We start from the raw sequence: 21358 nt of genomic DNA on the forward strand, positions 1-21358 counted from the left end.
ATGCAGAGAGACGAAACCGAAAAAAAAAAAAGAAAAGAGACAGAGGAACTGTACAGTTCTGTACAGACCCCCCCCCCTCCCCTCCAAGAAATGTCCCTTGACGACTAAAATAAACAGCGAAGCCACATTTCAAAACGTCACGGGTATTTTCCTCCCTGCTCCACTTTTATCAGGTGGACAGACTAAATATATGTATAAAGTTACACAGCGTTTCACTCAAGATCAATTCAAAACAGTATTATCCTCTCGACAATGGACGTCACCCTCGGCGTGGAACAACTTCCAGCTCTGAGTCAGTTGTGATATTGCTGCTGTCAACATTCAGAAATCTCTAAAATGAATACAATCATTTTTTTCAGTCCTCTTTCAGACGTTGTGATGCACGTCTCAAACCGTGCCGATTTGTTGAGGCTCAATTCTGAAGTCCTCTTTGAGGCAGTAATTGATTTTTAGTAGCTGTTCTACTCCCGTGTCCCTGCTAGACGACTTCATCTTGCAAACACTGCTCCAGTTTTCTGTGTTGGCAAAATCATGTTAAAATTCATGTATTTTTTCGTGCGTTTTGAGATCCAATCATCAAGAAGACATTCAGACGGGAGTCTTTGTGCAGCTCAGTGAGTTAAATGATTATTTCTACCAAGCTAAGATTTACTTATAAAGATGAAAAACTGCTTCTTTCTTTCTTAATTCACTCTTCTGACAGTTGCTTTATTTGTGACGCATTTGCAAGTTGAAACAACAATACTATATAATAAACATGGACAGCTTGAGCTGCCTCCTGCTAGAAATGAAGACGTGCTCGGCCTCGTTTCCAAAGAACTGTCAGATAAACTGTAACTTTTCATCCAATAAATCACGAAAAGTCCAATGAAATCGTTCAAAAACACAAACTATTGTGTTCACTCACCCATTACTACATGGAATTGCTCAAAAGCCTTTTCTGACATAGGGAGTTCTGTGGCTTTATTAGCCTCTGTGTGTTGTGTGTTGACAAGGGAAATACAAAAGGGCTCGCTGTCCAAACACCAGACACACATCCTTTTTATTAAAGGCTGCGGAAGGGAGTGGCCGTGGTGAGAAGAGAGTAGCGTTAGGAAGGTGAGATATAAACACATGATTCATCAATAGTCCCGATCGCCCCGTTTAAATTCTCCTTCCCATTGTGTTCGCGGTGGGAGTCAGGCCAGCCATCCCAACGCTGGAACAATGGAGGAGAGGGTAGCACTGGACCAGCTATAGTATGAGTCATCCTCACACACACACACACACACACACACACACACACACACACACACACACACACACACACACACACACACACACACACACACACACACACACACACACACACACACACACACACACACACACACAGTCAAGCAACATCCACCCTCGTGTTCAGCAACACAAACAGGAACATTAGAGGTGTTTCTAAGAGATCTGTGTTTTCATAAACAAGCACAAACTAAGTCATTGATGCATTTTCTGACGATCCCTTTAAGTGCCATAGATAAATGTGTTTTATTCAGTGTTATTTTTACAAAGCAATTTGATTGTTTGTTAAACTCATGTCTGTGTACAATATATATATATATATATATATATATATATATATATATATATATATATATATATATATATATATATATATATATATAATATCTTTGTTTACATTTTAACTCTTCTTTTTAACTCATTTTAACTCTTCTTTTATCACTAACCTTTTATTATGATCCCAACAGGGCGGATTAGTCTCAACATTTTGGATTTGAAGTGTGACTTTACTTACAATCAGTAAGTAAGTACAACTGTTTTCTCTTTTCTTTGCATTGAACTCTGTTTTCCTGAGCGTACTGTCATTAGAGGAACCATTATCTGAATTAAAGTCCAAACTTTACCTTTTTCAATTCAATTACTTTTGAGCTATTTTGTCCTTTTAACACTCACAGAGCTGTTTGGTTGGTTGTTGGCACCGGGATGTTCAGAGGAGTACACTGCGGGACAGGAGAGGGCGGTGGAGGGGAGGGGGTGGTGACGTACCAACCCTGTGCTAGCAAATGTCAACGAGAGACAAACACGTGTTTTCCTCTCTTAGCACACACGACATTAAACAACACTGCGTTGTTGTTTAATGTCGTGTGTGCTAAGAGACACGCACGACTGGCATACACTCATGAAATGACAAACACACATGGAAGTAGCACTGATATACATTCATCCACATTATACACACAGCAAAACAAAGCAGTTTAAGTTTAAGCGTTTCCAGCCACACACACTTGCTCACTTGGGCAAATCAGATTAAAACAGCTTTCAGTAATGATGTGTGCAATTGCCATTTCCCAATGATAAAAAAAATGTTTCTTAAATAAGTTTTAAAACCTCTAAACTTCCTCTACAATTGAAGAACAATCAAAAACAATCTGACTGACATCTTAAACTGCATGAATATGTTGGAAAGCACGAGGATAGGAATTCATTTTAAGAGCAGAATAGACTGAGCACACAGAATAAAACAATAAAAAAGCACCATGTGGAAGTGTAACCAAGTGTAACAGACAAAAGCCTGCATGAACACACACACTCACACACACACACACACACACACGTGCACCTGTCTTCAACTCACTTCAAGTTTTATAAAACAACCACAGGTGATCGTGCGCTCAGCGCTGCCAAAACGTTCCCTCATCGCACTACCTTTTTTTTTTTTACTGATTTCCAAACCAGTACACCAGATCTGCTTTTGTCTAATTGTCGATGTGTTAAACCAATCAAAGCTGAAGTGCGCTGGCGGGAAAAGCCCGTCTCAACTTCTCGGATCCAAGGTGTTAGAAATAAATGTCCCTCACGTCATGGCTCGTTCCCAGAAGGAGAGAGGCAGCGTGCCGCATTGGAGACGAATGGGGAGCGCTTTTTAGAAGGTCCTACTAATGGCTAAATATTTATGAGTCCCGTGACCGAAGCCAACTTATGGAAACTAAATCTTTAAACACTTTTTTTTGGCAGACGCCTGCGCACACACACACACACACGCACACACGGACACACACACACACACCGACACACACTCCCAGCTTGGCTCTATTACCAGAGAAATTCTTTTGTTCTTACAGAGCTAATAATAGTGAAAGGGGCAGTGCGTTATGTGTGAGCAGTGTCTGTGTGTGTGTGTGTGTGTGTGTGTGTGTGTGTGTGTGTATGTATGTACTTCTATGTGTGTGTGTTTTTATGTGAGAGATGAAAGCGTATTTATAGCTTCCTACAGCGCCCCACTACTCCCGTGACAAACTTTTAATTCTACTCTGCTTCCTGTCTTTCTAGTCCCAGGCTCGACCAAGCATCTAACAGTCGGCTCTTACCAGGAGATGTCAAAGGTCAGATGGATTTAAAATGTGATGTCTTTAATTGAACTAGAGCAGATGAGTTTGGCTGGCTCATCTTTTTATTTTTGTTGTCACATCACTGACTCTAAGTTTAGTCCTTCCAGTCCTTGGCTAATGAGTAACACACGAGGTGAAGAACATTGTGGGTTTGTTGTGTGGGAAAAAGACTGTCTGAGCCACAGCTTGCACATTATTTTTTCCACTTGTGCTCAAGATGTCTCTTTAAAAACAATGGGGGATGGAGTGGGGGTGTCCAGTTCAATTATCTTCCTCGCTTAAGTGAAATATGCCCCCACCTCACCTAAACCCGTCTCCTGCGCTGAGTCCAGGTCATTTTCTACCTTTATAACCGGCACCCGGTTCATTCACTATTACGCTTGACTAAAATGGGTAGTCATTAGGAAAGAATAATGGCGGTTCATTCAGCAGCAAATCAGAAACTTGAGTGGCTGACATAATTGAATTAGGACGAGGGTGTGAGCAAGTGAAAGGCCTCGCGGCGCAGCAGAAATGTTCATTCACAGTTAATGAGCAAACCACACGCAATTATTTAATGTGGCCACACCCTACGATGAGCCTGTGTGTGTGTGTATGAGTGTGTACTGCTTACCCCGGTTGAATGCAAATACAGATCTCCAAAATGTCAATAGCAGAGACACGGCGCATGCTAAATGTCAACATGTGTTTTTCAAGGACTCTTGTCTATGTTGTAATTGGCACAGATTTTAAAATTGCATTTATTTAATTCATTTCCGCCCCTTTGAAAACAAAAAAATAATACCAAATATTTGGAGGGAATATTGCAACAGGCCCTGGTCCATGAATATGCAGCAGAGCCTTTGGCGACGCAGTGTGAAACAAACAGACAAAGGAGGGGAAGAAAAACAGGTGAAGCGCCGGCTAATCAAACGCCTTTCATGTCGCTCCGAATATTAACCTTTATCCAGAGCAAATAAAAGCTGCAAGTGCACAAACACACACCAGAAACGGTCCCTCGGGCTCTGCAATGAATAAGCGGGCATCATTACATTTTTACAGTGAAGCGTTGGCGGACGGTTGCTATTGGTCAGTTTGATTCATTGTCCGTAATTGACAGTCATAGAACACGCTGTTCTTGTTTTAGAGAATTGGCAGATTACAATATGCTTTTCAAGCATGTCTTTCACAAGTAACCTTTTTATTTGAATTAAAATCAAATGGATTGTAATTGTCAGCTCATTTCAGGGCGATACTTCACATCAAGCCCTCAGATGAGGACTAGGCTAGTACGAAAAGTGTCTGTAGTTTTCACAACCCACAGCAAAAAATGTGTCACACACGCAAAAATGTAGCTGGCTGCTGAATTTTGATCAGGCAGTGGGACAGACAACATGTGGCAGTGGCAGCCACAAGCAGACCCCCTCTTGCCCCCCACAGCCCTGTGCTACTATCTGCTTTAGAGTTGAGCTGCTGTATTAAAAAGGGAAGATTAAAGGTCTATTGAAGATGAGGGATTGAACAAATGATGTTTCTGAACTCTGTAAAGTACTGTCTATCACAGAAGACAATGTGTTGAAGGATTTAGTGTTAGAACAAAGGACAGGATCATTTATTGAAGGCCTGCAGAGTTTCTGCCATTTGAATCAAAGCTTGAATTGTCGTATGCTGCCGGGTATCATGGCCAAAGCATGAAAATATGGTTGTAAAGACATTTTCAAATTTACTTGCAAACAAAGCACCAATAGACCTTGATCACCTACCTTGAGTTCACGGAAGAAGATGCTGCTGCGTGCCCACTCCACGATGGAGAAGAGCGTCTGGTCGGCCATCTTGCACATGAGGCCGAAGGTGTTGAGCTTCTCGTGCTTGCCACGGCTGGCCTGCTCCTGCTGCAGGTACGCCAGGATCTTGGCCTGAACCTGCGGCTCATCCGGCTCACACTTTAACAGCTCTACGATCAGGTGGGGGAAGCTGGGCGGAGAGCCTGACTGGTAGGCATCTACGTAGGCGTAGCCCATGATGGACTCTGGCGAGCTGGTGTACGGGTCTGGGTACTCTGACTTGATGGTGCGTGTGCCCTGGAAGTGTCCGTAGGCTGCCTGGTAGCCCTGTAGGCTGCCGGCATGCGGCGGCATTGCCATGCTGACTGGCGAGGTGACAAATGGGCTGCGGTCGTAGTCTGTGGGGGGCAGGGCAGTGGCGTGATGATGGTGGTGGTGGTGGTGGTGGTGGCCAGTGTGGTGGCCAGTGTGGTGGCTCAGTGGAAGGCCCTTGGAGGCAGCAGAGTGGATGTTCTGGATGGCCGAGGAGATGGTGAGGTCGGTGGGCACGGCCTGCATCACCTGAGTCATGGCCTCGATCTTCAGGCCGTTAGCCCGGATCAATGCCTTCTTTTGCTGCTTGAGAGCGCGGTCACGTTTGTACATTGGGCCGAACTTGTTTCGACCGCCACGCATGCGGTCCGCCCGCACAGCTGACAGGCAGACAGGAAGGTGAAAAGGGAGACAAGAAAGGACAGAATTAACAGGATGGTACAGTATTTCATTCTTTGTTTTGCATGTTACGCATCCTTGACAGTGTTCATGCAACTCCCACACATAACAAATGATCTGGAGTGCAACATTAAGGACTAAATCCTCTATATTTAAGTGAGACTAGGATATTTCCATGTATTTATATGCATATTTGCAGAGGTGATCTCCTCATTTGTAACATGTATGTAGGGCAAAGGTGTTCCTGTGGTGATTACACTTGACATTTACATGTTGACTCTTAAACCCAGCAGCTCTAAACAGATAGTGCCGTTACTCATTGACCAGACATTGACACAAACGTCTATGAAGCGCTCTGCTGAACGATCACTGTACAGCTGCCTATCTCTGTCTACCACTCAGGGAATACATACCTCAAACACTTGATATTGGTGTGGACTCAAAGAAAATTCAAGTTCTCTTTTCCAAAATACATGTTTTACTATGCTGTCTGATTATGCAATAACTAAAAGCTTCAAATGTCACTGTCCATTAGCAGGCACTTTTTTCATAGCAAAACCCCAAAGGCTGGAAAGGCTGACAAAAAGCAAATTGGGGTTCTTTTTTTTTTTCCTGACGAGCCAAACGTACCCACGATGCTCCCTGCCTTCCCTCTCAGTGCAGGATCCTGTGGTGAGGATCACAACGAGTCTGGGCCGTGGGTATTTCTAATGAACGAGCCCGGCTCACGGTGGACTGCTACAAGGGCCATGTGTGATCTGGCCCACTGCTGCCATGGGGAAGCTGCTCTGCTGTCTCCCAGTCGGGGAGCGCTGGTGTTAATTATTCATACTTAATTACCTCTTACTCACCGAGCGCAGTGTGCCACGAGCTAACGGACGTCTGGGAGACTGCGCAACATGAGAAACACTCACTAATGCCAATACTGAAGAATACTATAGGCTTTTATTTTATTGTATTCGCTACAGTCTTGCCACCGTCCTTGAAAAATAAATAAAAATAAATAAACCCACATATTTAACTGTATATTCAAATACATGGATTTGGTGGATAGCGCGGTGAGTCAGCCTGGGTCTGCTCAAGCTGAGTGGAGGAACATAGGAGGAAGATTGAAAAAGGGGTGTGGACTAAGCAGGGGGGGTAGGGTGGTGGGGGGTGGGGGGCAGGAGTTGTGTCTTACACACCCTGAGCTGCCTTGGGAGTGATTTTAATGACCTCCGTCACAAAAGTGTCTGTCACTGATCTGAATGAGTGGAGCCAAGAGGGGAGGCACACAAACACACACACACACACACACACACACACACACACACTCACACTCACAAACACACTATAACACCCACACTCTCTCTCATATATTGTTACTGAAAACACACACATGCAAACGCACACTGGGCAACATGGAACGCATCACAGAGAGAGAGGAGAGAGCAGACCAGACACTGCGCCACCTCAGAGAGAGCCCCCGACAGCTCAAACACACACGTGCGCACACACAAGCGCGCGCACACACACACACACACACACACACACACACACACACACACACACACACACTACCATTTCCCAACATGCTTGAGGTCAACTCCGGTGCCCAGGCTCAGAGATAATCATGACCGTTAAAAATTGATCACATTTCAAAGAAAAAAAGGCAGAAATCAGGAGCCCCGTCAAATGTATCCATTATACATTATTGTAGGGCAACTTTAACTATTAATGATTTCTCCACAACAGCGTAATTAATGAGCTGAGAAACTAATAGTTGGCCCTACTGGGAAAACAAAATTAAGCCCTGACTGCCTTCTCGCCTGCCTCCGACCCAGGGACCCACATCACATCATGAATATCAAGACTTGGAGGGAAGGGGGGGGTTGCAGGTCTCCCCACCATCTCACACACACACATACATATACAGACAAACACATGCACAGATTCTTTGTCTGTAATTAAACAAGGTGATTTGCATGCATGTAACACTGATTAAAATGGAAGGGGGAGGGGAAGAAGACAGTGTAAGCATGAGTGTGTGTTGAGTGAGGTGGAAATGGTTTGGATGCTGCAGGGGTTGATCTTATGGTGACAAACTTATCATACAACTAGATGAACAGAAAGCACTCATTTGTAAATGTTGTCATGCCAAAAAATAAGAATATCCCTTTCTTGAAAGCTTGTGGAGCAATGGCAACAAAACTGCCGATAGTCTTTTTTCTGAAAGTGACAAGTAAAGCCTAGTTCATGTGGCATAAACAAGACAAACTGAGTAGTTAGCGTGATGGTGACAACCCACCACTACTGAAAAGAGGAAAAAGGAAAAGGCAGGGGGAAAAAGGACTACAGGTGCAACAATGAGTACTGGATTTAGCGTTAACGTAGAGGCCACAAAGAAAAGAAAATCACTTGTAAGAAACTCCCTTCAGTTTTTTTTTTCTATTTAAATAGATGAAAAGAAACATTCATTGTGTTTGTGAGAACAGGATCTGAGTAAAGAGATGTTGTGCGTTAGCGGTGAGGCTTTAGGCCTAAAGCCAGGCTGAAAGGCTAAAAAGCTGATGCTGTCGTCCTCTCTGAATTCTCCTGACTTACCCTCTGAGAGCACCTCCAAACACACACACACACACACACACACACACACACACACTGCATCCTTTAAACACACTTTCTCTGCACACACCTACACATTACCCCTTAAAACACACACACACACACACACACACACACACACACACACACACACACACACACACACACACACACACACACACACACACACACACACACACACACACACACACACACACACACACAAGCGCACACAGCCCCCCAGCGCTTATATCCTCTGATTTATGGTTGTTTAATATACAGGAATATTAAGCGTGCGTAGGTGAGGATCCCTGTCGGCCGCCGGCATATTAATGGGTCTCGCGGAGCCTTGCTGACACCCTGTTTGTCATGTCGGGGCCCCGGCCCCTGCTCCGGATGCGCCCTATCCCATGCACACACATGAATACCTATGATACCTATGCATAAGTAATGGGACAGCTCCCCGGGTTCCAACGCAGGTACTGGGAGGCTGATGGAAGACAAATCAGAGCGAGAAGGCTGGAGACAGGGAGGAAATAAAAAAGTGGAGGGTAGAGGCAGAGAGAGGCAGGGGAGGACTATAAAAACACTTTGGTGGTAGCCGTAATTTCTGCTGAATGCCCTATATATGTTTTGCATTTGTAGTAATCAATGAATTAATTCCCTGAATTACAGATTTGATGACGGATTACCTGCCTGTCGACAAAGTGGTTCAGAACAAACAAAAACAAAAATTACTGGAAAAATACATGACACATGAGGAAGCCGGTGTGAACTGGGTCCGTAATGTTTGTGAGAGTGAAAAGTCTAGTGAATGTTAAAGAAAAGAGAATTTAGGTTTAGTATCCGACAAAGGCCACTTTAAATTTGTATATTGTCATGTTGAAACAATGCATGTCCGCAGTTTGAGGTTAGAAAATATCTCCTGACATTCAGTATCTCAAAATTGTGCCAAAACCAGAGAATCAATAATCAGGGGAAATTGTTAATGCCATCATTCTTGTTTGTTAAAATCATATAATTTTTTTCAGATAGTGAGTCATCAACTTTCCTTTCTTAGTAACAGAGTGGAAACAGTTCATTCCAACTCCCGGTATCACAAACATTACCGTTCCGCTCCGTCTTTAAGATGATGCACAGGTGAAGGAAACATTAGGCAGCTCAGTGAAGCATGCGATGCGGGGCAACTTCCAGCGAGCATAAGAAGGAAAATCATACCAGTGGGAGCCGTTCAGATACTGCATGCTTCATCGGCTTTAGAGAATAACATGCTAATGACTCGAACCTAAATGGGATGTGGCTTCTCTTTTTTTCTCCCACCCTTGTCTCCTTTTTTTTTCCTCTGAGTCAACACTTGCTGAGATGCTTCAGTGCATACCAAGACGCAGCGTAGTGGCTTGTGCTCTGTGTGGTTGGATGAGTGTGAGGCTGCTCTGTCATCACTGTGTGTGTATGAGAGGGAGTGTGAAAAGGATAAATTAACATACTAAACAAGGATTTATGGCCAAAGATTATGATACATAATAAGATTGTGAACTTACAAATATTAGCAGGGTTTAGGTTGTAAGGTACGCCCATAGACATATTAACGACACCCCTGGCAGCTCGTCAGTATCACAGGAAACGGCAGAAAGCGGGATCTTATTTTGAAAAGCACACTGTGTCTTCACTGCTACACACTGAGTCGGAGGTTTGTCATTTATCCTGTGGCAGAGGCAAACAGCGGAGAACAGGATAAGGCCTGACAACCTTCTCTTTTCCTGCGTTGTGCAAAGACAAAGCATCGCCGAGGTTTAACTAGTTTTGATTTGTTATCAGCTTTAGATAATCCATCGGATCTCTGGGAGCCGGGATGGGGGCGATAAACACGTCACAACGCTGATATGTGACAGCCCGGCTGCTGTTTCGCCTCGCCTCACTGCCTTCCCCTCAACTTTGCCAGCACGGTCACACACAGACGCGCAAACAGATTTCTGCCGCGCTCACAGAAAAAAACATTGAACTCTACGTTGGTTGGCAAACTTGTCAGCGAACAGGAAAGACACTGAGCCACACCAGCAAGGCAAAAGTAAATAGTGACAGATACAGACAGAAATGACAGTCTGAGTCAACTTTAAAGTTTCCCTCACATATTTTTCTTTTTCTTGGTCCACATTTGGTTTGCACTTGGTATCCTGAATTCACATGTTGCTGCAAGCTGCCGTGCGATGGAATGAAAAGATTGCAGGAACAGAGCACATGGCCCTCAATCTCCTTTTCCCTGCCACAGCTATGTTACACACATGCTTATTTTTTTTAATTTGTTTTTTATTTTTTTAAGATTAAACGACATCTTCTCCCGCTTGCCCGTGGACTTCTGAAACACCTTTCTGGGCTTCTCGTGAATATATGTATGTGTTTACCAGGGAGAGCTGTATATACAGTGCGCTTGTGGTGAGGGGTGTCACACTTTCTGTCTGGGAGGTCTCAACTGCTCGTGGCAGGAGTCGCCCACTGGAGCTTCTGGCCCCTGACAGAGCACTGCAGGGCCCGTCTTACCCCCCGAGCTGAAGCTACCACCAGCAAAACAAATCAGACGTTACCCCCCCCCCCCCCCCCCCCCCCCCCCCCCCCCCGCCTGTGTCAGCTGGAAAATGACAGACCGGGACATTCTGCCCAGCGGCCATTCACAATTAACAGCAATTAATTACACCGCACATGGCAGGTAAAGGGAGAAGCCTCCAGACAGATTTTAGTTAGGCCGTCTTTGCTTTAATTTCATCCTCTCGGGGTCTCATGTCTTTAACATATTACGTTTTCTCAATCGTATGTGAGCATTCCAGGGACCTAGGGATATTTCACTTGGTTCAAAATACAAATGTGTGCAGATTTTTATTTCCGTGTTTAACTGAAACCATATGATCAACATAATACCTTGTTAAAGAACGAAAATTATATGCCGTATTTTCAAAATTTTACCCCCTGGTTAGCAAAATAGTAACTTATATGTTTAGCTTCTAAATACTCCTTGAATGCTCATTTGTTCCCGCCAGAATTTGTGATTTCAGAGTAAAAACCTGTCAACTAATGTGTGGAAAAATAGTTGATCTTAAATATTATCTTTGAACAGCGAAGAACATTTCTTGCCCTGCCACCCTGTCACTTCTGGATAGTCCGCGTTTTAAACAAGCTTCTGAGCCGCGTTCAAATTAAACAAAGAGGCCTCGAAATGGCTGCCAAAAGTATCATCATTACCATTCTCGCCCTGCTGCCAAGTTTAATATTTTATCTATTACTCTGTCTGGCAAGTTTAAGTGCACAGCAGCTACCAGATACCCCCACAACTCGCCCTGACCCCATCTCAAATACTAATAAGCAACGCCGGATTTCAACATTTTGGTTGAAATGAAAGGTTTCTCTTCATAAGGTACACATTCTGTTCATTGTCAAATGTTTAAACGAACTCAATCGTGAGCTTTCATGCAGGCAATCATTTTGTCAAAGCGGGTATTCCAATTGTGAATATATCGATGCATAGGGAAACTTTTCTCCCCCCCCCTGCTCTGAGTTTCCAAAGTGAGTTGCAAAGCTGCAATTAACTGAGTTCCACTGTGAATTAATGGAAAAAGACTTGCGCTGCCATTTACCTGAACTTTGCTAGAATCTCTTTAAAAAGATCTCTGTTGAAGTCCAGAAGCAGTCCACCTCCACTTTGAGCTGCTCCACATTATCATTTTTTTCCTTGCCAACTTTCAGAAACAGTAATTACAGACAGGCATTAAACCTTCAAATATATATGATGCAGCCCCCAGAAAGCAGTCAAACTCACTGGATCTGGATGTTCTATATCACACTGTAGTGAGTGGTGTTTACCGTGAAACCCAATCCTATATGTGCACTGTGAAAAGATAACTATTCTCCCAAAGTAAAATATGAGCACGTATGGAGGCTGTGTGGCACCTAGACACTGTCTAGTTACTCCCAGTGGTGGAATGTAACTAAGTACTGTATTGTCTTGCTCAAGTATTATACTGTAGTATGTTTCAGATACAATACTTGAGTTTTTCCTTTTAGTTTCTTTTTGTCATTCTACTCTACAATGATGCAGAGAGAAATATTTTTACTTTTTTATTCCATTACATTTATTTGACACCTTTAGTAACTAGTTACTTTACAGATTATTATTATATAAACTGGTTAAATAAAGATTAAACAAATAGATATTTAGATAAAGTATACTTAAAATAAGTTCTACTGCGGCCAGTTACAGCAACAAAATGGTGCTTGCACATTCATACATTAGAAATAATATTACAATAAAATAGTTTACATGGGAGACTTTTCTACATCATGTTATCAATGTTATCTTTTACTTTTAGTACATTTTGCTAGTAATTTGAACTTTTACTGAAGTGTCACTTTGAATGCTGAAACTTTTGCACCAAATATTTTTGGAATGTAGTTTTACTTCTTAATACTTTATCCAAAACTTGTTACCAGTTATTCGTAACAGCCATTCTCTTTCAGAGCCCTGGAGAAAAATATTGAAATCCCAATGGCCAGTTTCAGTCACTGGTTGTTTGGACATGAAAACACTTTCTCTTGTCTTGATTTATTTTAAATTCCAGACTTGTGACAGCTACACATTATGTATAGCTATTGTTGCACTTTTAAACCCTTCTGAACTTCTCTCATCTCCATATCTTTTAGATGGAAGCACATCGCAGAAGCTCCACAACAGCAAAACGTAAGTCATCCTGCCATGAGCCCAACACCTGAGATGTAAACAAGGAAAAAATAGAAACATGTTGCTGTACCTTCTAGCTTCATGCCAACGGTGAGGCACTTTTGGAAGCGGCAGTACGGGCAGCGCTTCCTCTGGGTCTTGTCAATCTGGCAGCTCTGGTTCTCTATACATGTGTAGCGCTTGTTGTTCTGGACGGTGCGCTTGAAGAAGCCCTGTGGAGAGAACCAATTCAGACGTCAACCTGCTTGACCCCTGCAACACAATGGTAATTGGCCCATTCACTCTCCCAGACAGATGGAGAGGGACAGGCTTTTACACACACACATACACACACACACACACACACACACACACAATGAAGTTTTGAAAGCTATACTTCAGTTTTTATAAAAAGAAACAAACTAAATATTTGTAAAAAGCCAATTGGTTGATTGAGTCACATGAGGATTTTTTTCTCATAAACTTCTGTAATATCCTACATAGCTAAACATAAATGCTCTACATACCTGCTGCACTCACTGTTTTCACTGCATGAGATATAAAAATTACAATCCTGTCCTAAATAGTCTCTATTCACGACTTACAGAAACTTATGTGGAAAGCATATTTTCCTCTCTCCACTCAATTATTGAAAAATATGAGCACAGGAGTCTAGAAAAATCCAATAAATTATATCCATAATTCACAGTTCCGGGATTACAGATATTCATACCTGCAACGTGGAATTAATTATTGGCAGCAGCCGCAGTGAAAATCAAACGAAGGGAAGATGGTATTAACGTATTCTAGATCCATAACCTAGGAGGAGAATCCTTAAACCTGCTCCTTAAAAAAAATAAAAATATATTTCAAAAAAGGACATGCAGCTGTCAATATCTCACCAAACACAAATTTAATTGACAATCTGCACTGCCTGATTCGTCCCCGAAAAAAACGCTCTCAGTTTTGGATTATCGACCCCTCGGCGTTAAATAAATCCATGCTTCAGAGAGAACTTTCTTCCAAATTTTCCACTTAGCACACAGCGTGTGCTATAAATATCTGAACCAAACTGGATTACACCACGCTTCAAAAACCACACAATATCACTTCTGGAGATTAGGCGGACGACATCTCGCTGAAAAGCTCCAGTTTGACCTGCAGTTCAAACCAAGAAAAGCCGCTCGTCGAGGCTCCTCTTCATGAGTATAAGGGATTGCTGCGAGCAAGTGTTGTTTCTGTTGACATTACAAATAACACATCGTTTTGCCCAAAGGATGAACGAAAACAGCCACTTATTAACATAAAGTCTAAACTCATGCTGTGAAGAACATGAGACGTTCGTACAAATAATGTCTAAGTTGAATTTGATAAATTATCAGATGTGGCTGGGTATTCCAGACCTTGGAATTCTATCCTAAAAGACGGCCTCTCTGAATACAAGCAGGAAACAGCTTTTTACAACATGTCAACACTGACCAGCAAATCCGACAAAGAAGCGGGAAAAATATCATTCACAGATTAATCCCCGTATCTCCTCCGATCCCTGTCTCCTGCACCTGCTCATTTCACTCAAATACGTGTGCTAAATTCAAAAATATACCTTTGACCTCAACTTGCTCTATTTCCGCAGATCATATTTTTATATATCCACTGCGGCTCTGACTGTCAAGCTTCCTACAAGTTGCTTGTAATGCCCAAATTTTAGCATTTAAATCTCCCAAAAGGAAGCGTATAGGATGAGGCCTGTGTGTGCACAGTGAGGAACATGAAGCCCATTTTGGCTTGTTGTTGTTGAACTAACAGGTATGATGTGGCTCCATGTTTACTCTCTGTGGGCTGGTGCCTGTGAACCAACACTGTGAATAAAAGGGGACGTGTGTGTGTGTGTGTGTGTGTGTGTGTGTGTGTGTGCGTGTCTGTGTTTGGGAAGGTGGTGGGATTATGAGGGGGCTGAAGTGAAGAATCGGTACTTGTGTGATTCTATCTCTCTCTCTCTCTCTCGCTCGCTCTTTCTGTCTCGTGTGTGTGTGTGTGTGTGTGTGTGTGTGTGTGTGTGTGTGTGTGTGTGTGTGCACGTGTGTTTCTGAGGCCAACACTGGCAAACTAACCGAAGCTTGAGAAAATCTGATAATAAATATGTCGTTTTCACGGCGCCGTTTTTTGGGGGTGGGAGGTCAAAGGGAGGGGTCCCAGGGTATTTCAAATTAAAAGGAGGATTCCATCTAAAAAAACTCATTACAAATGCTGACCATTGACATACCAGGTAGTCACAAAATGTGAAGCCGGCAGTGCATAACTTAAACTGAAAAACGGTTATTTGAATTTTAATAGAAAACTAAGACTACCATGTAATTGCTGGGCTCATGTGGATATTTGATGCCAAAAGGAGCCGGTAACACGTCAACAAACTGATACATCACCTCAGCACTGATGATCATACTTATACAGAATAGACTGCCTGCATTTTAGGGATAATCAATAGCAAACCATCAGTTATAATGCTTCAACAAGGATATAGGCTGCGCCGCTGTATGACAGACCTCTTCATCTATACATCATCCACATAACACAGCGGAGTGCTTCAACTTAACGGGGAGATGTGTTTGTGGACTGGCTCTCCAACACAAGCCCTGGCCGAGGCTGAAAAAGCAGCAGAGATGCCGCCGCCGCCGCCGCCGCCGCCGACTCCCTTCAAGCAAGTGCTTAGCATCTCAAGGTCATAATATAGGATAAAATCTATAACATCTGCTTTGAATAATGACCACATAGGCGAGAAATGTGCGCTGCCGCATCAATACTGCGAGCTGCAATTTCACATTGAATAGTGTTAACGCAGAGACATTTGTCTTTGCTTAATTTTGCGCTGACAGCTTTACTGGACAAAAAAAAAAAAGAATGACTCGGGCAATGCATATTAGCTCAGTGCTGAGGTGAACCGTGGAAACATAGGCAGAAAGAGACAAATAGGTTGTTGATAGAGTTCAAATTAATAGCGGCAACAGTAGCCTCATTATTAACACGTGTATGGAAATGCTTTACTAACCACACAATGCTGCTGTGCTCTTAATGAACTCGCGTTGAGAGTTTTAGACAGTGGGACCCGGCTTGTACAAACAGATTCATTATGATTGTGTGCTTTGCTTTCTGGGTTAAACCCTCCTCCTCCTCCTCCTCCTCCTCCTCCACCCCTCCTCTATTTTTGGTGGTTGCAAAAAATTACAAAACCCCATCGCATGCGTTTGAAACTCCTGTTGCATTTCCAAGCCCTGCACCGCTTTGGTAAATCCACTGACACTCGCAGGAAAAGTTTGCTGGATCAACTGTCACAACAATATTTGACCCTCGGCCTCTTTGCCGCTGCTTTTCCTGTTAATTTAACGGCGGGGAACTTAATACTTTACTCTTCTACTACACTTGTTGGGAGTCAATGCCGGCTACATGACTGGAGCAAAAATAGCAAAAAAAATTGCCTCTCCACTGATGAACAACGCTGAAATATGCCAAAGCCACGTAGAAATATAACAACCATAAAGTACCCATGCAAGTATAGGGTCTATTTTCAAATCGTACAGCACACATATGGCTGCACGTGCAATGTTCAAGGGAAATTATGAAACTCATAAGGTAAATAACAATGCCCAAGAGTGCATTTTCTCAGTCCATGCTTGACTATTGATGCTTCAGACACGCTTGTGCAACTGTCAAACCTCATGCCACACAATCTAACACACTGACAGGCTTTATGATATTAAAAACCACCAATCAGGAAACTTTAAACAACTGTCACCTCACTGCTAGAGACAATTTTGACGAAAGGAATATCCTATGCGTCAAAGCCAGTACGGGCAGGTCACCTTTTACGCACACAAAGCCACAGACGCACACTGTCAGCCACACACGGACGTGTCCCAGTGTGGGGCGCTCACCTTGCAGCTCTCGCAGGTCAGGAGTCCGTAGTGATATCCAGAAACTTTGTCTCCGCAAACGGGACACATCTCGTCCAGGTCTTCGTCATAAGAGTAGTCCATCATTTTTATCTGGGGTGCTGCGAAGACCGACACACGCGCACGCACACACACGCACACACACACACACACACACAGAGGGAGAGAGAGATAGAGAGAGAGAGAGGTCTATTATCGTGCCGAGCAATGCATTTTTCCAAAAGCCCACGTTCATCCATCAAGTCTCAACCGAATGAGTTTTTATTTTTAAAGTTCCCTTTGGACTTTTGGATGTTTAATATCAGGAGGGAGAGGACGCAGTCATTTATTTATCCTTGTTATCGCCTACTAGTCTACGTTCGTTCCAGACACGAGTAAAATAAAATAAGAAGAAGAAGAAGAAGGAAAAAGGCTCAAGAAAGCGAACCTCATAAATATGCATGCATCTAAGTCGTGAAGTCGCTGGGGGAAACGGAGAGATATTAGAGTTAAGGATTGGAGGAGAGCATGTTACCGCCCACAGACAAATGAAGACACAGGAAGAAAAAAAGCCCTTATCTCTGCAGGCGAAGAGAGAGGGAGAGAGAAAAGAGAAAATTCCAAAACCAACTTGAACCAACATCGTTTTTCCTGTCAAAGAATCACCCGCGATGCTCCGGGGCAATATCTCGAGTTTATTTCGTGCGTTATGATGTCGTGGGACATGAAATGTGACGTTCTGCGTGCGCTGGGAAAAAAATGAGTCCATTTTACAAGTTGATATTAATACGTGACATATTGTTTTCTTGTTCACAAATCGTTTTCGGCAGTTCTTCAGAATTAACCGATTATTGCAATTTTGCAAAGTATCAAACATTTGGCTATCTTTTCAAATGTATTTCCACGTTTATTTGTCATTGATATCGGGCAGAGTGTGGTAAATGATTTCAGTATTATTGGGGTGATTTGTTGTATAGCCCCCCCCCCCCCCCCCGGTGTATTAGAAATAGTTGCATTGATAAGATGCGCTAAGCAAAGAGTCAGACTGACATTTACAACAGTTACAAAAGCATTTTATGGCCGTAATCATAAAAAACAAAAAAAAACAAAAACGCAGCCAGGATCAAACAGGAAAGCCTCAGTGGATGTGGCTGTAAAAGTGGAAATATTTTTGTCAACTCGACGCCCTCCAAAGGCCTTCACACACACACACACACACGCACACGCACACACACACACACACACACACTTTTCCTCTGCACACACTTCAAAATCCACTCGTCTGCTCACCGGGACCTTGTTAATCAGACGTGATTTCTGGTTTGGTAACGCGTTGCCCTGCTGGGATCATCGCGCGCCGCATATTTCCAGCTGAAGCAACAAGTTCCACCGAGCTGCCCGGTTCTTTTCCCACATGGAGGCTCGAAAGGCGAGCTCCGTTTCCGAACTTTCTTCTGCTTTAAAGCGCCAGCAAAAAAAAAAAACTAAAAGAAGAAGAAGGAGAAGGGGGGAATGGGGCAAAATGCTTTGCATTGACGCGCTGCAGGTTCGGACGTGTTTTAATAAAGGAAATACAGATTGTCCGGACCTTGGTTGCGGTGGCGCAGCGGGTGAGGCCGTGGTAAATAGGACAGAAACAAAATACAGTATACCTCCACTTGGAAACGCTCATATGGCCTTTAGGAAAACGTTTCTTCCTCCAGGGTTTTATTCGTATATTTTAAAATCTCCACTTGCCACTGCTTCTGCAGTTTATTTCTACACATACCATGTTTACACATTTTTAATGAACTGTATGAACAGCTTTAAAAGCGGAGTTGTGCTGCAGTATATTGCAAGAGATTGACCAATTTCTATTTATTTATTTTTTTAAAGGTAAAGATGTTGGTAATCACACTCAAACATTCCTGCTTCCCTATGGCGGAGACGAGCTCGTGCAGCCCGGTTCCAGGTCGTGGTTCCTCGTGGAGATGCAGAGACGCAGCGCTCGGTCTCTCACCTGCTCCTGCACTTCCCCCGAAAACATGTGCGTCGAAAAAACACGAGAACGAATCCTCTCCGGTTCCGAGCGACCTCTGTTTTCACCCCGTGTGTGCAAAGAGGATAACGGGGCTCTGCAGCAGCCACTCGTGTTGTGGGTGTTATCAGCGGGCTAATTGACTGTCCGTTCATACCGCAGAGGAATGACAGAGTTTATCATGACGGCCCCCCTCTTTAAAGATCTGCTGCTTTAAGTGCAGGCTACTTTGTTGAAAGAGATCAAGAAAAAAAATAATATATATATATATATATTTTTTTTTTTTTTAATTAATGCCACAGGGAATTTTAATAAATGTGACCAATCTGTAAAAGCAAAAAAAATATATATTCTTCTCAATCAAAGCTGCACGTTCGTAAAACCGCACATTTAAAGATCTGAAAGCAAATGTGCCCGCAGTGTTCGACATTATTAATGAGATGTAGTAAAAGAAAAGAAAAAAGTTAAGAAGATGAAAAAATATATGTACATGAGAATAGCATCGTAAAAGTGATATTTGATGCCTCTTTAAAATGTATTTCAACCTGATTTTTGAAACTGCATCATTTTTTGGCCAGCGTTTGACAAATTGCGAAAGAGACACGTGTCAAGATCAAATATTAGTTTGGATTTATTCGTCACGCAATTACAACAATTTTACCATGTCTTATAAGTGGCATGAATTAGACCAGAATTATCAGGCTTATGAGACTCAAGTCAACTGACCAGAGGTCAAATATTTTTGGCTGGGGGCAAATCACTAAATCCAACCTTTACATTTACGCTCTGCGGTTCTTTTCAGTTTTCTTTCTTTTTAATAAATGGTCAACAAGTTGTTTTAATTGCTTTTCGATTGCTGCGTATTAGACACCACCGCCGACACAAAGTCAACCGGTTCATTGTAAAACCATAAAAGTGACCAAATTAAATCGACCTGCATGTGCGCACGCCCGCACGCACGCACACTTCCAGCACGGGTGACACCTGGCAATCATCCTTATCTGATGACGGGCCAACACGTTTTAATAGAGTGAATCCAAGTCTGATTTGCACATGTCGCGTCTTAAAATCAGAGGGAAAAGACTGAGAGCAAATAGCAGAAACTATGAGACATATATCTAAAATAATGAGCTAATACGAGTCCAATAATTTTACGCGTTCATCAGACAACAACAGCCTCGATTTGCAGTCACCTCTCCATCTACAGTTGAAATAAGCGTGAGCACAAGTTTTGGTGACTCTGAGGTAATAACGCACGGCTGAGGACTTCCAGTCTGATAACTCTCACCGCACGTGCTGGAGGCGTATTAATCTACCATGTAAATCTGAAGGGATTCAGATCGATGGCAGTTCTTACCTTGCATATTCCTTGGCATGCGCCCCTGTTCTCCATACGATCGAGCGAGTCCCAGGGATTCAGTCTCGACTTTGGGCAGCATGTCAGCGCTGCCGGCCCGAGCTGGAGACTCCGCACCGCCCGGCGGGACACCTGGACGCGAGGGCCACGCGTTCCCACGCACGCCTCAAACCAAGTGCACCCCGACCCTCAGTTCACTGTCTGTTTCTCACTGTCTGTCTGCCTGTCTTCCAATTATCGCTCTGAACACGACGCCTGATTCAAACGACCGGGTGGCACGAGCCGGCGTCTGTCTGCTCAGGTCCAACTTCACTAATTCAGGTGGTCATATTTGCTTTTGTGCCTAAAAAAGAAAAAAAGAAAAAAAAAGAAAGAAAGAAGACAAAACCGCAATTATAAAGCCGAACGCAGGCGCGCGCTTCCTTCGATAGCCTACAGCTGCGCGCTGATTTAGTCTCGTGTATTAAACGAGGAGCCCGCACACTGTCCGGAGTAAGAGACGGAGGTAAGTTTCCCTTCAGCTCTCCCAAGAGTCTGTTTTAGCGCGTCGCCCATCAAAGTGGGACTGTCAGTGCAACTTTCAAGCTCTAGCAGACGAGTACGCGCCACCAGGGCCGGCCTCTCCCGTGCGTAAAGTCGGATTCGGTGTGTCGGTCGGACCGTCTGGAGATGTGGAGACCTCTCCTCCTCCTCCTCCTCCTCGCGGCTTTGTTTACTCCGCTTGCTCCAATCCGGGGCGCATGCGGTCGTCTGACATCATCGTTCTCCGGTCCAATCAGGCGAGGCGACCGGGAAACATCGCCTCAAAGCCTCCACTTCCACATCTCCCAAATCTCAGCTGGTAAAAATCCCGTTAACGACGGACATCACGGCGGAGGGAGAGCGAGCAAATCAAGCGCGGGGATGAAGAAGCGAT

At 43.5% G+C, this 21358-nt stretch overlaps 1 protein-coding gene across 1 annotated transcript in view; it reads right to left on the minus strand.

Annotated features, from left to right (window-relative positions):
• The window catches only part of nr5a2 (nuclear receptor subfamily 5, group A, member 2), a 62643-nt gene extending 41505 nt beyond the window's left edge, over positions 1-21138 (minus strand). Inside the window, exons 1-4 of the mRNA XM_035648140.2 lie at positions 20443-21138; positions 17072-17190; positions 13234-13375; positions 5126-5838 (exon numbers count right to left, since the gene is read on the minus strand). Coding sequence (XP_035504033.1) covers positions 5126-5838; positions 13234-13375; positions 17072-17190; positions 20443-20524 — 1056 coding nt within the window. The 5' untranslated portion in view covers positions 20525-21138. The remainder of the gene's footprint in view (positions 1-5125; positions 5839-13233; positions 13376-17071; positions 17191-20442) is intronic.
• Between the last annotated feature and the right edge of the window lie 220 nt (positions 21139-21358).

The sequence above is a fragment of the Scophthalmus maximus genome, chromosome 13 (genome assembly GCF_022379125.1).
Source record: "Scophthalmus maximus strain ysfricsl-2021 chromosome 13, ASM2237912v1, whole genome shotgun sequence".
Lineage (NCBI taxonomy): Eukaryota > Metazoa > Chordata > Actinopteri > Pleuronectiformes > Scophthalmidae > Scophthalmus > Scophthalmus maximus.